The sequence below is a fragment of the Leucopleurus acutus genome (genome assembly GCF_964270905.1).
Source record: "Leucopleurus acutus genome assembly, chromosome: 11".
In the NCBI taxonomy this organism is placed as follows: Eukaryota; Metazoa; Chordata; class Mammalia; order Artiodactyla; family Delphinidae; genus Leucopleurus; species Leucopleurus acutus.
In genome coordinates, this window is record NC_139152.1 from 67916378 (window position 1) to 67930868 (window position 14491).

A 14491-nucleotide genomic window follows, 5' to 3' on the forward strand; every position below is an offset into this window, starting at 1 on the left:
AAGAGGCTACACATTTTTATGCATTATAAAGTGATATCTCAAAACCCCTTTCATTCTTCATATACAGCTATTAATTACCCAAATAAATAGATCTTGGCACACATGAGCCTTCTCATCCTCATCTTCTAGTTGGGAGGGACTCTGATTTCAGGACCCGACACCCCATCTCCTTATGGGAAAGAAAGAAGACAAGAGAAGCACCCAAGTTTGAGGGATAGGTCTGTTTGAGAGCCATGCTGTGTGGGCAGCTGTTAATGGAGTGTCTTCTAATATTGAGAAATCATGATTATTTGGAGTGAAACGTAAAGGGTGTACAGAAAATGTCAATTTTTAAGTGTGACTATGTGTGAAAACACTGTTACTGATTTTACCATGTATGAATTTATTAACAGGAAGGGTATAAAAGAACATTGTATGTGAATAAACCATATATACTTCACTGTTTTAAGAAGCATAGTGTTTACTGATACATTCTGATGACTATTAAGCCTTTTTATGGCTTTGATATACTTAGTTATCTTCTTTTTTATTCCCAGTTCTTCTATGTCATTTATCAGTATTTTTGTATTTGAATGAAGTCTTTATTTTAAGATGATTTCTTACGGTTTCTGGTTTAGTAAGTATACAATAATTTCAGTCCACGAAGACCCCTACCAAGATTTGAAAGAGCTTCAAGTCTTTGTAGGTGATCTTAAGATAACATAGTTCTTGGCCTTATGATGAACTGTATGTGTATATCAGCTTTGAGACATAGTTTTGTTTTAGGCTTTCATTGTATTTAATCCCCTAGTTTGATGAAATGTTGGAGTACAAAGGAAATAAATTTGCTTTCTTAAAAATGTTTTATGAGAGTTTTTTCTCTCATTGTGGTACTTCCTGACGGCCTGATATTATGTCATATATAATTGGAATGACACTCAGCCTGAATACTTCTTTCTCTTTTTGGCAGCATGGGGTAACCTTGGAAATGTTCTCAAGAGTCAGAGCAAAATTTCTGAAGCTGAAAGCGCCTATAGAAATGCTTTGTATTACCGAAGCAACATGGCTGACATGCTTTATAATTTGTGAGTATGCGTTGCTTTCTCTGGTTTGGTTCATCTTTGAAACATGTGGCGAGAGGGGCTATTGATTTAACTGCTGGAAATGGAGATGATGGTAGCTGATATTCTGAAATAGTCTTTTCATGAATCATGCCTCTGAGATCAGTAAATGGATGGTATATGTGATCTCTGTTTTGGGCCACATCATTGATATTCATGTGTATTGATATAATATGGCTAGGTTTTTGTTTTTTGAAGTACTATGCCATATGACATAAAAATTGGTTTAAATGCTTTTAGCTTTTTGTTTTAAAAAGTTCACATTATTAGTACTTGGTTGTGCTCATAAAATAAGGCTGCTATGTATGATACTCTATGTAATTGATATCTTGATTTTTAATAATAGATTTTATCCTCTGTTAAAGAATTGCTGGTGTCAAAGTATATATAGAACATGTACTAAACCTGGGGAGTTATCAAATAAGATAATGTTTTTCTTTTATTTTTCCACCCCCTCCTTCAACGGTAGTGACAATTAGGTTGGGATAATGGGATAATTTAGAATGTCTGTGTATGTTGGGTTAGAAAAATCCCTGGGGAAAAATCTGTTCTGTTATTTGAATGGAAAGCCCCAGGGGGTGCAGTTAGATGTGAGTGGATAAATGCAAATTAAACTGAAATCCTTTTTCTGCTCTTGTATTTATGACACTCTTTTATTTATTAGTAATAGAAACTTAGCCTAAACTTGCTTGAACACAAAAGAGAATTTATTAGCCTCCATAACTGAAAATCCTTGGGGTTGACTAGATGAAAGCACAATTAGATCCAGGTGTTTTATTATGTTTCGGGTATTTGTCTCCATTTTGTGTCTTTGGTTTCTTTTGGGTTCACTCCTTTCTCTGTGGGACTCTAAGTTAATGAAATGACTCATGCACCTTTATGCATATAGACTCAGTCTCTGAAGGACTTGTCTTGGTGTCTCTGTTAATCCTGGAAAAAGATCTCTGACTGACCTTTCTGGGATCATGGATCGATTCTTAAATGAAACTTTGGGCCGTGTGTCCGGGGCTGTAAGAGCCCTCCATTGACAGTGCCTCTGGGGTTGGAATAGAAAGGAGGAGGACCAGTTCCCTGTAGGAAGGGACCAGGCATATAAGATGTCTACTGCTTGTGTCTAATGACTGCTATGTAATATTGACAATATTAAACTAATTTGTCAGCTTCATTTGTTTTTTTGGTTTTTTTTTTTGCGGTACGCGGGCCTCTCACTGTTGTGGCCTCTCCCGTTGCGGAGCACAGGCTCCGGACGCGCAGGCTCAGCGGCCATGGCTCACGGGCCCAGCCGCTCCGTGGCATGTGGGATCTTCCCGGACCGGGGCACGAACCCGTGTCCCCTGCATCGGCAGGCGGACTCTCAGCCCTGCGCCACCAGGCAAGCCCCTGTCAGCTTCATTTTTAATGTGCCTTTGTGTTCTGGTTATCTCTAATCTTTTGTACTGGCTAAATCTAAAAGTACAGATGTAAAAAAATTTTTTTTAAAAGCCACCAAAATATCTAGATTTTTAAGGGAAGGCAGACAAGATGAGCTCAGTTTAACTTCCTGTTTGTACATTACCTTTTCTTTAACTTCCTAGACTTTAACCCTGGGGTCTCAGTCTCCTGGCCTGTAGTCTGAATTAGGTCAGCATGTGTTTTGTGTTGACCTGCACAGTGTTCAGTTTTCTCTTTTTTACCTGGGAAGCCTTCAGGTGGAGCACTCCCTCTCCAGTTTACACACCCCTGATAATGGGATGTGTTTCATACTTCATCATTTTCCCCGGTCTGCTATGTTTCATACTTGATCATTTTCCCCAAAGTAATTTGAGATTGCATCTTTTTCTTTATTTGAATGGATATATCTAGATACAACTACAAAGGCTTTCCCCCCATGTCTTCTTCGTCTAAATAATGTGATGTTCCTATATTATTGATTAGTATTGATTATTGAATAGTATTTTTATTTCATGAAAAAGAACCTTATCAGTTTGACAAATTTACACAAACATTCTTTTTCTTTTTTTTTTTTTTTTTTTTTTTTGCCTCTGAAAGTAATGTTGTCAAAGGGAACTCTTGCCTTGCAATATGGGATGCCAGTTTGCTTCTGGTGCCCATTCTTCATACATTGTCAGGGGAGAAAGTAGCTGAACAACCAGCATCTCTTCTTTGAACTTGTTTTTCTCTCTCTCATCTAGAGCCACTGGTTGAAAAGTTACCTGCCTTCTGGTGTTACTTGTTGGGCAAGGGTTGAAAGAAAAAGGAAATGTGTCCAACCAGGCTTATTCTTTGCTGAGAAGAGAAATTTATTCAATTAGATGAATATACTTTACATGTAATTTAAAAGCTGCATCTTATAACTTACTCTGTGGATGCATATGTAAACTGTGAAAGCATATAGATACATCTCCCTAAACCCTAATGAAAAATTCTTGCTGAAGAAGCGGTTATTAACAAGATTTGGTTTCTTCCCCCCTGTTAGTAGGAAAAGGGATATGGCATAATGCCATTTATAGTTTCAAAATCATTTTACTACTGTGACAGGTTTTTTTAACTAAACTGTTGGCTCAAGTAGAGAGGCCTAAATTCCACAAGAAATGTCGGCAATAATTTTGAAGGATTACATAACCCATGTGGTTGACAGAATTCTGATACATAAATAATTATGTTTCAAAATAGGTGAGTTATTCAATGATCTTTTTTTTTTTTTTTTTTTTGCGGTACGCGGGCCTCTCACTGCTGTGGCCTCTCCTGCTGCGGAGCACAGGCTCCAGATGCGCAGGCTCAGCGGCCGTGGCTCACGGGCCCAGCCGCTCCGCGGCCTGTGGGATCTTCCCGGACTGGGGCACGAACCCGCGTCCCCTGCATCAGCAGGCGGACTCTCAACCACTGCGCCACCAGGGAAGCCACAATTCTACTCTTAATAGCAATAGATGTAGTACATTTATTGCATAACCTTATGTTTAACCTTTTATTCATATTATCAAATTTATTAAAATTCAGTAGTTCCCACAAGTAATTTTAAGACCAGGTTTGACAGATCTGCCTTATGATGTTGGTTTCTCTTTTCAGGTATAATAAATTCTCAGGGACAAAGCAGATGGACCACCACTCAGTGATTTACACTGTCAGATCTTATAAATACGTAGTCGACTTTCAACCTTTTAACTGCACCACCCACTGCCATTTGAAATACAATTGATTTGTCGTCTGAAAAATGCTCTGTTCTTTCACTGTTATAGATTTGTCCCAGTCAGTCTGTTCCAATTGCCACCTAAACAGGGAATTCAATAGAGCATTGAATATTTCATTAGGCATTAGATTTCAGAATGCAGATGATAAATGTAATGTGGTTTAATCAATTCTTGATTATCTTACATAACAGATGGGATTATTTCTGTGGATAATAGCGATTTTGCCATCATAAGTTGTCATTTTTGTTCTGTAAGCATCTAAGTAATCATCTAATCTGAGAAGCTAGGAAAGGAGCAATACAATAAACTAATAAATGTAAGGGAAGTAAAAAGAAAATGTTAATGAAGTAGAATATGGAGAAATAATGGGAAGTAATGAATAAATGTAAGAGCTTTTTCTTTAAAAGATCAACAATATATGGCAAAGGTAATGGACAAAGTAGAAAATCTCAAATATACAATACAGTACTGAGAATGAGAAAGGACCTGCATCCAGACGTGTGGAAGCTTAAAATAACAAAATGTTAGTTATGGATATGAAAGTCTTAGTAGTATGAATACTTTTCTGGGAAAATATAAATGATTAACATTAGCCCAAGAAGAAGTTGGCATTCTGAATCAAAAACTTTGGAAAAATTTGAAAACCATATTAAAGAATTTTCTCTCCAAGGAACCAAGTTAAGGCATTTCACAAGTAAGTTCTATCAAGTCATTAATCAAACGGTATTTCTTGCATTAGTTACACTTCTCACTTATTTTTGTGAAGCTAGATAAAACTGACAGCAAAAGGTCTGATGATATTTAAAACCAAAACACAAAAGAATAACGACAACAACAAAACTCAAAAAACAAAACAAAAAGCAAACAAGCAAGAACAAATAACAGAACCGAAACAGGCCAATAGACTTATGAATATAAATGTAGACATATCTTAAAATTAATATAGTGGACGCAGCAGCATATTAAAGATTAAAACACTACTGTCAGATGAGATTTATTCTAAGTTTTATAGTGGAGTATTCAATAGCACAATTCAATTGCTATACTCTTTCAATTTAAAAAGTCAGAAGAGGAAAAAAATTATCTTTTCTAGAAGTGCCAGGAAGGCTTTCGATCAACATCTGCCTCAGAGAACAAGACATAAATAAACTAGGAATAAATAAATACTTCTACAGCATAAAGATTATCTGTCTAAAGTTATAGGAATACCATATTTAATATTGAAGTACAATGGTCATTGCTATTCATATTCAGCTTCATGAAGTAGTGGCAGTTTCTTATTGGTCATTATATCTCTCCATACCTACAGGAGTTCTGACTATATTTGTTGCTTTTAGAAATGAATTATGAAATTCATATCAGAGCAGAGGAGATTCCATCTGTCACTATAAGTGGTAAGATTAGTAATGGGTATTAGCCACATTCTTTGAATTGTGTAAGTATATGTTGATCATTGTCATTAAACAATTCTGGGTTATGACAGCCTTCTTGAATTAGGTGTCTAGAGTTGTTATCTTGAAGTTTCAGAAACAAAGACGTTTATGTTAGCGTTAGTTTGTGTATTAGTTTCCGTAACAAAGTACTGCAAATTAGGTGGTTTAAAATAATAGAAATTTATTATGGCACAGTTCCGGAGGCTAGAAGTTCACAATGAAGGTGTCCACAGGGCAAGCTCCCTCTGAAAGCTTTAGGGGAATCCTTCCTTGCCTCTTTCCTGTGGTTTGCTGCCATTCTTTGGAGTTCCTTGGCTTGCAGCTGCATGACCCCAGTCTCTGCCTTTGTCATCACATGACGATCTCCCTGTGTACCTTTGCCTTCACATCCTCTTATCTGGATACCAGTCACATTAGATTAGGGGCCCACCCTTGTTATCACATTACATCTGCAGTGATCCTTTTTCCAAGAAAGGACATATTCTAAGGTATGGGGGTTACAAATTCGACATACCGTTTTTGGGAGAGACATAATTCAACCAATAGCTGCCTATTGGGAGCTTCATTTTAAGAGGCAGAGTGACACATAGTGGTACCATTTTATCTATCCCCAGTACCAAGCACAATGTCAAACACATGAGTTTTTAACGGGGGGTGAGGATTGAGGAAGCTAAACATTTGCATAGAATTTCAACAAGTTTATATATCTCATGATGCCGAGAACTCTGTCTTCAAAGGAAGTAATATAGGAGGATAGAGCAGTGAGGGAATGTGGGGTGCAGAGTTGTCACCATAGATCTAGTTCTAATGAGAGATTTTTTTGTTTGTTCAGGACCAGCTTTTGAGGACCCTTGAGAGGTTAGAAGGATCAGAGATTACAGGGTGGAAGTGGTGGGACTATCTGATAATGGGGCAGAGCCATTCCTTGAATCCCCGTTGAAAACAAGGCATGAGACGCCTGTGGAAGTGAGGTCTGTAGAAATGAGGGGGAAAGTAACCCTTGGCCAAAAGGCTAGAGTTCAGGGCAGGGTTTCCTGCCAAGTTCCATGGATGTGTGTATGTATGTGTATAAAGGATGGAGGGAGGTGTTCAAAGGATACCAGGTAAGCAGACTGGTCTCCCAAAATAGACAATTCAGGAGAGGCTATCAAACAGGAGGGCCAGGAGGTGCTTGCCATGTCTGATATCAAGTGAATGGGACTGAGAGATTTTGGTGAAATTCCATTGGCTTGGGGTCACCAGAGATCTGGATACACAACTCATCTGGCCCTTTAGTGATTCCTGGAAGGAGGTGAGACAGCTTGCAGGTACCTACCTACCTGTTCACATGGCAAGAGCAAAGTCTAACACTTACTGCGTACTTTCATTTTGTTTTAATTGATCATTTTTACCACTTAATAGAATCTTGTTGAAAACTTTGAAGCAGTACTGAAGAATAAGCAATAAAGCATAAAAATTATTATTGCATTCCTTACACATCTTTTTCCCTCCTCTAGTATATTTTCCCTCCTCTAGTATATTTTCACTTTTTTCATAAGCATTTCTATATGTAGTTATAACATGTATCCTTTATACATGTATCCTTTATACAAGCATCCTTTTAACTTTTTCCCCTGTGTATGTCAATCACCAGTGATTTTTTTACTTCTGGATGTATATACTAATGTGTCATAATTTTCATGACCGTCTCTGCTTTCATTAACATTACATTGTTTCAATTGGGGCCGTTACACAGACAGCATTAATAAACGTCCAATGGAATGGTTTCAAAACTATGTTGCTTCAAAACCGTGTTTCCGTAATTACCAGTGGAGTTTATTTTGTTTATTAGCTCTTTGTAATTTTCCTGGGAATTAATTGTTCAGGTTTCTTGCCTGGTTCTTTATTGAGAAGTTTTTCTTGTTGATTTGTGGGGCTTAAGGTGAAAATGGGTCCCTCCGCCGCACTTACATGTATAGCACAAACATCTTTTCTGCAAGTATTTTCTCCTAGTTTTTGCTTGTATTTTTACTTGTCTTATGATAATCGCTATTGTATATAACTTGAATCTCTCTCTATATATATATATAAAAAAATCCACAGACCCTTTCCTTTAAAACCTCTGTAATTTTGTGTCTCCATGAAAACCATTCATAGGCTAACATTTTCTAAAGTTATTGTCCATTTTTTGAATAGTTTTAGAATTATTTTTGGTTTTTTTCTTTAGGTACTGAGTCCACCCTGGATATATTATTTTTTGTATTAAGGTATTTTTTTTCCAAAAATAAAACTAATGTCCCCATAATAATTTATTGAATGCTTCACACCTAGGCCAAGTTTGTATATAACCCTGGAGTCATTGTCATGGGCTTTATTTTGGTCTTTCGGTAACCCACACCGAGAACAATTTGTTTTATTTACTGTAACTTCTAGTATATTTTATATTTTAAGGCAAGTTTCCCATTCTTCTTATTTATTTTCAAGCAATTTTTGATTATTCCTCTGCGTTTTGTCTTTAATATGAACATGATCATAGCCTTGTTAAATTGCATTATAAATCTGGAGTTTTAGTTGGTTTTCCAGTGACTATATGTTCAAGTGAGGTAAACTGACGTGGTTATACTCTTCAAGTTTCCCTTCTAGATATGTGTATTTTTACATTCATTTCAATTTTTAAATTTCCCATATTGAAAATACTGTATTTTGGTTCAAAAAGGCCTCACATATTTGAGGTTGATTTATTCTTTTCTTTTTTTAGCATCTTTATTGGAGTATAATTGCTTTACAGTGTTCTGTTAGTTTCTGCTGTATAACGAAGTGAATCAGGTATATGCATATGTATATCCCCATATCCCCTCCCTCTTGCGTCTCCCTCCCACCCTCCTTATCCCACTCCTCTAGGTGGTCTCAAAGCACTGAGCTGATCTCCCTGTGCTATGCAGCTGCTTCCCACTAGCCATCTATTTTACATTTGGTAGTATATATAAGTCCATGCCACTCTCTCACTTCGTCCCAGCTTACCTTTCCCCCACCCCATGTCCTTAAGTCCATTCTTAACGTCTGTCTCTTTATTCCTGTCCTGCCCTTAGGTTCAGCAGAACCACTTAAAATTTTTTTTTTTCAGATTCCATATATATGTGTTAGCATACAGTATTTGTTTTTCTCTTTCTGACTTACTTCACTCTGTATGACGGACTCTAGGTCCATCCACCTCATTACAAATAACTCAATATTGTTTCTTTTTATGGCTAAGTAATATTCCATTGTATATATGTGCCACATCTTCTTTATCCAACCATCTATCGATGGACATTTAGGTTGCTTCCAAGTCCTGGCTATTGTAAATAGTGCTGCAGTGAACATTGTGGTACATGACTCTTTTTAAACTATGGTTTTCTGAGGGTATATGCCCAGTAGTGGGATTGCTGGGTCGTATGTTACTTCTACGTTTAGTTTTTTAAGAAACCTCCATACTGTTCTCTGTAGTGGCTGTATCAATTTACATTCGCACCAACAGTGCAAGAGGGTTCCCTTTTCTCTACACCCTCTCCAGCATTTATTGTTTGTAGATTTTTTTGATGATGCCATTTCTGAATGGTGTGAAGTAATAACTCATTGTAGTTTTGATTCCATTTCTCTAATGATTAGTGATGTTAAGCATCTTTTCATGTATTTGTTGGCAATCTGTGTATCTTCTTTGGATAAATGTCTATTTAGGTCTTCTGCCCAGTTTTGTATTAGGGTTGTTTGTTTTTATGACATTGAGCTGCATGAGCTGCTTGTATATTTTGGAGATTAATCCTTTGTCAGTTGCTTTATTTGCAAATATTTTCTCCAATTGTCTCTTCATCTTTTTTATGGTTTCCTTTGCTGTGCAAAAGCTTTTAAGTTTCATTAGGTCCCATTTGTTTATTTTTGTTTTTATTTCCATTTCTGCAGAGGTGGGTCAAAAAAGATTTTGCTGTGATTTATGTCATAGAGTGTTCTGCCTATGTTTTCCTCTGAGAGTTTTACAGTGTCTGGCCTTATATTTAGGTCTTTAATCCATTTTGAGTTTATTTTTATATATGGTGTTAGGGAGTGTTCTAATTTCATTCTTCTACTACATGTAGCTGTCCAGTTTTCTCAGCACCATTTATTAAAGAGGCTGTCTTTTCTCCACTGTATTCTCTTGCCTCCTTTATCAAAGATAAGGTGACCATTTGTGTGTGGGTTTATCTCTGGGCTTTCTATCCTGTTCCATTGATCTATCTTTCTGTTTTTGTGTCAGTACCATACTGTCTTGATTACTGTAGCTTTGTGGTATAGTTTGAAGTCCAGGAGCCTGATTCCTCCAGCTCCATTTTTCTTTCTCAAGACTGCTTTGGCTATTCGGGGTCTTTTGTGTTTCCATACAAATTGTGCAATTTTTTGTTCTAGTTCTGTGAAAAATACCAGTGGTAGTTTGATAGGGATTGCATTGAATCTGTAGATTGCTTTGGGTAGTAGAGTCATTTTCACAATGTTGATTCTTCCAATCCAAGAACATGGTATATCTCTCCATCTGTTTATGTCATCTTTAATTTCTTTCATCAGTGTCTTATAGTTTTCTGCATACAGGTCTTTTGTCTCTTTAGGTAGGTTTATTCCTAGATATTTTATTCTTTTTGTTGCAGTGGTAAATGGGAGTGTGTCCTTAATTTCTCTTCCAGATTTTTCACCATTAGTGTAGAGAAATGCCAGAGATTTCTGTGCATTAATTTCATATCCTGCTACTTTACCAAATTCATTGATTAGCTCTAGTAGTTTTCTGGTAACATCTTTAGGATTCTCTATGTATAGTATCATGTCATCTGCAACAGTGACAATTTTACTTCTTCTTTTCCAATTTGGATTCCATTTATTTCTTTTTCTTCTTTGATTGCTGTGGCTAAAAATTCCAAAACTATGTTGAATAATAGTGGTGAGAGTGGGCAACCTTGTCTTGTTCCTATCTTAGAGGAAATAGTTTCAGTTTTTCACCATTGAGAACGATGTTGTCTGTGGGTTTGTCATATATTGCCTTTATTAATGTTGAGGTAGGTTCCCTCTATGCCTACTTTCTGGAGAGTTTTTATAATAAATGGGTGTTGAATTTGTCAAAAGCTTTTTCTGCATCTATTGAGGTGATCATGTGGTTTTTATTCTTCAGCTTGTTAATATGGTGTATCACATTGATTGATTTTCATATATTGAAGGATCCTTGCATCCCTGGGATAAATCCCACTTGATCATGGTGTATGATCCTTTTAATGTGTTTTTGGTTTCTGTTTGCTAATAGTTTGTTGAGGATTTTTGCATCTATATTCAGTGATATTGGGCTGTAATTTTCTTTTTTTCTAGTATCTCTGTCTGGTTTTGGTATCAGGATGATGGTGGCTTCATAGAATGAGTTTGAGAGTGTTCCTCCCTCTGCTATATTTTGGAAGAGTTTGAGAAGCATAGGCGTTAGCTCTTGTCTAAATGTTTGATAGAATTCTTCTGTGAAGCCATCTGGTCCTGGGCTTTTGTTTGTTGGAAGATTTTTAATCATAGTTTCAATTTAAGTGCTTGTGATTGGTCTGTTTATATTTTCTATTTCTTCCTGGTTCAGTCTCTGAAGGTTGTGCTTTTCTAAGAATGTGTCCATTTCATCCAGGTTGTCCATTTCATTCACTTATAGCTGCTTGTAGTAATCTCTCATGATCCTTTGTATTTCTGCAGTATCAGTTGTTACTTCTCCTTTTTCATTTCTAATTCTGTTGATTTGAGTCTTCTCCAGTTTTTTCTTGATGAGTCTGGCTAATGGTTTATCAATTTTGTTTATCTTCTCAAAGAACCGGCTTTTAGTTTTATTGATCTTTGCTATTGTTTCCTTCATTTCTTTTTTATTTATTTCTGATCTGATCTTTATAATTTCTTTCCTTCTGCTAACTTTGGGGCTTTTTTGTTCTTCTTTTCTAATAGCTTTAGGTGTAAGGTTAGGTTGTTCATTTGAGATTTTTCTTGTTTTAGAGATAGGATTGTATTGCTATAATCTTCCTTCTTATAACTGCTTTTGCTGCATCCTATAGGTTTTGGGTTGTTGTGTTTTCATTGGCATTTGTTTCTAGGTAGTTTTTTATGTCCTCTTTGGTTTCTTCAGTGATCTCTTTGTTATTTAGTAGCGTATTGTTTAGCCTCCATATAATTGTATTTTTTTTTAGTTTTTTTCCTGTAATTGATATCTAGTCTCATAGCATTGTGGTCGGAAAAGATACGTGATACAATTTCAATTTTCTTAAATTTACCAAGGCTTGATTTGTGACCCAAGGTATAGTCTATCCTGGAGAGTGTTCCATGAGCACTTGAGAAGAAAGTGTATTCTGTTGTTTTTGGATGGAATGTCCTATAAATATCAATTAGGTCCATCTTGTTTAATGTGTCATTTAAAGGTTTTGTTTCCTTACTTATTTTCATTTTGGATGATCTGTCCATTGGTGAAAGTAAGGTGTTGATGTCCCCTATTATTATTCTGTTACTGACGATTTCCCCTTTTATGGCTGTTAGCATTTACCTTATGTATTGAGGTGCTTCTATGTTGTGTGCATAAATATTTACAATTGTTATATCTTCCTCTTGGATTGATCCCTTGATCATTATGTAATGTCCTTCTTTGTCTCTTGTAATAGTCTTTATTTTAAAGTCTATTTTGTCTGATATGAGAATTGCTACTCCAGCTTTCTTTTGATTTACATTTGCATGGAATATCTTTCTCTATCCTCTCACTTTCAGTCTGTATGTGTCCCTAGGTCTGAAGTGGGTCTCTTGTGGATGGTATATGTACGGGTCTTGTTTTCGTATCCATTCGGCCAGTCTGTGTCTTTTGGTGGGAGCATTTAATCCATTTACATTTAAGGTAATTATCGATATGTATGTTCCTATTCCCATTTTCTTAATTGTTTTGGGTTTGTTATTGTAGGTCTTTTCCTTCTCTTGTGTTTCTTGCCTAGAGAAGTTCCTTTAGCATTTGTTGTAAAGCTGGTTTGGTGGTGCTGAATTCTCTTTAACTTTTGCTTATCTGTAAAGGTTTTAATTTCTCCATCAAATCTGAATGAGATCCTTGCTGGGTAGAGTAATCTTGGTTGTAGGTTTTTCCCTTTCATCACTTTAAATATGTCCTGCCACTCCCTTCTGGCTTGCAGATTTTCTGCTGAAAAATCAGCTGTGAACCTTATGGGGATTCCCTTGTATGTTATTTGTTGATTTTCCCTTGCTGCTTTTAATATTTTTTCTTTGTATTTAATTTTTGATAGTTTGATTAGTATCTGTCTCGGTGTGTTTCTCTTTGGGTTCTTCCAGTATGGGACTCTCTGTGCTTCCTGCACTTGATTGACTACTTCCTTTCCCATGTTAAGGAAGTTTTTAACTATAATCTCCTTAAGTATTTTCTCAGACCCTTTCTTTTTCTCTTCTTCTTTTGGGACCGCTATAATTCAAATGTTGGTGCATTTAATGTTGGCCCAGTGGTCTCTGAGACTGTCCTCCATTCTTTTCATTCTTTTTTCTTTATTCTGCTCCATGGCAGTTATTTCCACCATTTTATCTTCCAGCTCACTTATCTGTTCTTCTGCCTCAGTTATTGATTCCTTCTAGAGTATTTTTAATTTCAGTAATTATGTTGTTCATCATTGGTTCTTTGCTCTTTAGTTCTTCTAGATCCTTGTTTAGTGTTTCCTGTATTTTCTCCATTCTGTTTCCGAGATTTTGGATCATCTTTACTATCATTACTCCGAAGTCTTTTTCAGGTACGTTGCCTATTCCGTCTTCATTTATTAGGTCTTGTATGTTTATACCTTGCTTCTTCATGTGTAACATATTTTTTTGTCATTTCTTTTATTTTTTTTTTTGATGGGTGGGGTTGTATTCCTGTCTTACTGGAGTTGTTGTTTGGCCTGAGGCATCCAGCACTGGAGTTTGCAGGCAGTTGGATAGAGCTGGGTCTTGGTGGTGAGGTGAGGACCTCCGGGAAGCCTCACTCTGATTAATATTCCCTGAGGTCTGAGGTTCTCTGTTAATCCAGCGGTTTGGGCTCGGAGCGCCCACCACAGGAGCTTGTGCCTGACCTCCCGCCTGGGAGCCAAGATCCCACAAGATTCTTGGTGAGGTTAAAAAAAAAAAAAAAGGAAGAAAGAAAAAAAGGAGCAGTACAATATCAAAGAGGATAAAACAAAATAGAATTAGAAAGATAAAAATTATATTAGGAAAAATAAAACTATAATTGAAACAACTGCAACAAGGTAAAATTAAACCACAACAGAAAAAAGAAAAAAAAAAATGGGTGGGGGGGAACAAGCCAAACGGAGAGAACAATAACAAAGTATATAGAATAAAATAAAATTAGAAAAATAAAAGATTTATTAGTAAAAATAAAAATATAAAAGAATCCACAACAACGAATCAGCAAGGTAAAACAACTCCAATCTAAAAGCGGAAAAAAGAAGGAAAAAATTAAAAAATAAACCTTGACTATGGGGGCGGAGTATAGGCGGGGGTGGAACTTAGGCAGGGGCAGAGTTTAGGGTGGGGCAGGACCTAGGCCAGTGAGGAGGTGACGTTTGAGCATGGGGCGGGGCCTTGGCTCAAGACCCAGTAGACGGGAGAAGTTCCTGGGGGCGGGGCCTAGGCTGGGTGACATTCAAGCATGGGGTGGGCCCTCTGCTTAGGATCTTTGCAGAAGGGGAGAGGCAGCACTTGGAAAGGAGGGCCTCTGGAGTGTAGAGTTCTGGAGTTTGGAGGTAGGGCCCTGAGTGTGTGCGGGTGGGGTTTGGGCCCA

The 14491-nt window shown here is 36.8% G+C and overlaps 1 protein-coding gene across 3 annotated transcripts in view; it reads left to right on the forward strand.

The window, feature by feature from the left end:
• The window catches only part of TMTC2 (transmembrane O-mannosyltransferase targeting cadherins 2), a 649990-nt gene that overhangs the window by 223787 nt on the left and 411712 nt on the right, over nucleotides 1–14491 (forward strand). For all 3 annotated transcript variants that reach the window (XM_082850900.1, XM_082850901.1, XM_082850899.1), the window contains exon 4: nucleotides 950–1064. In XM_082850900.1, coding sequence (XP_082707026.1) covers nucleotides 950–1064 — 115 coding nt within the window. The remainder of the gene's footprint in view (nucleotides 1–949; nucleotides 1065–14491) is intronic.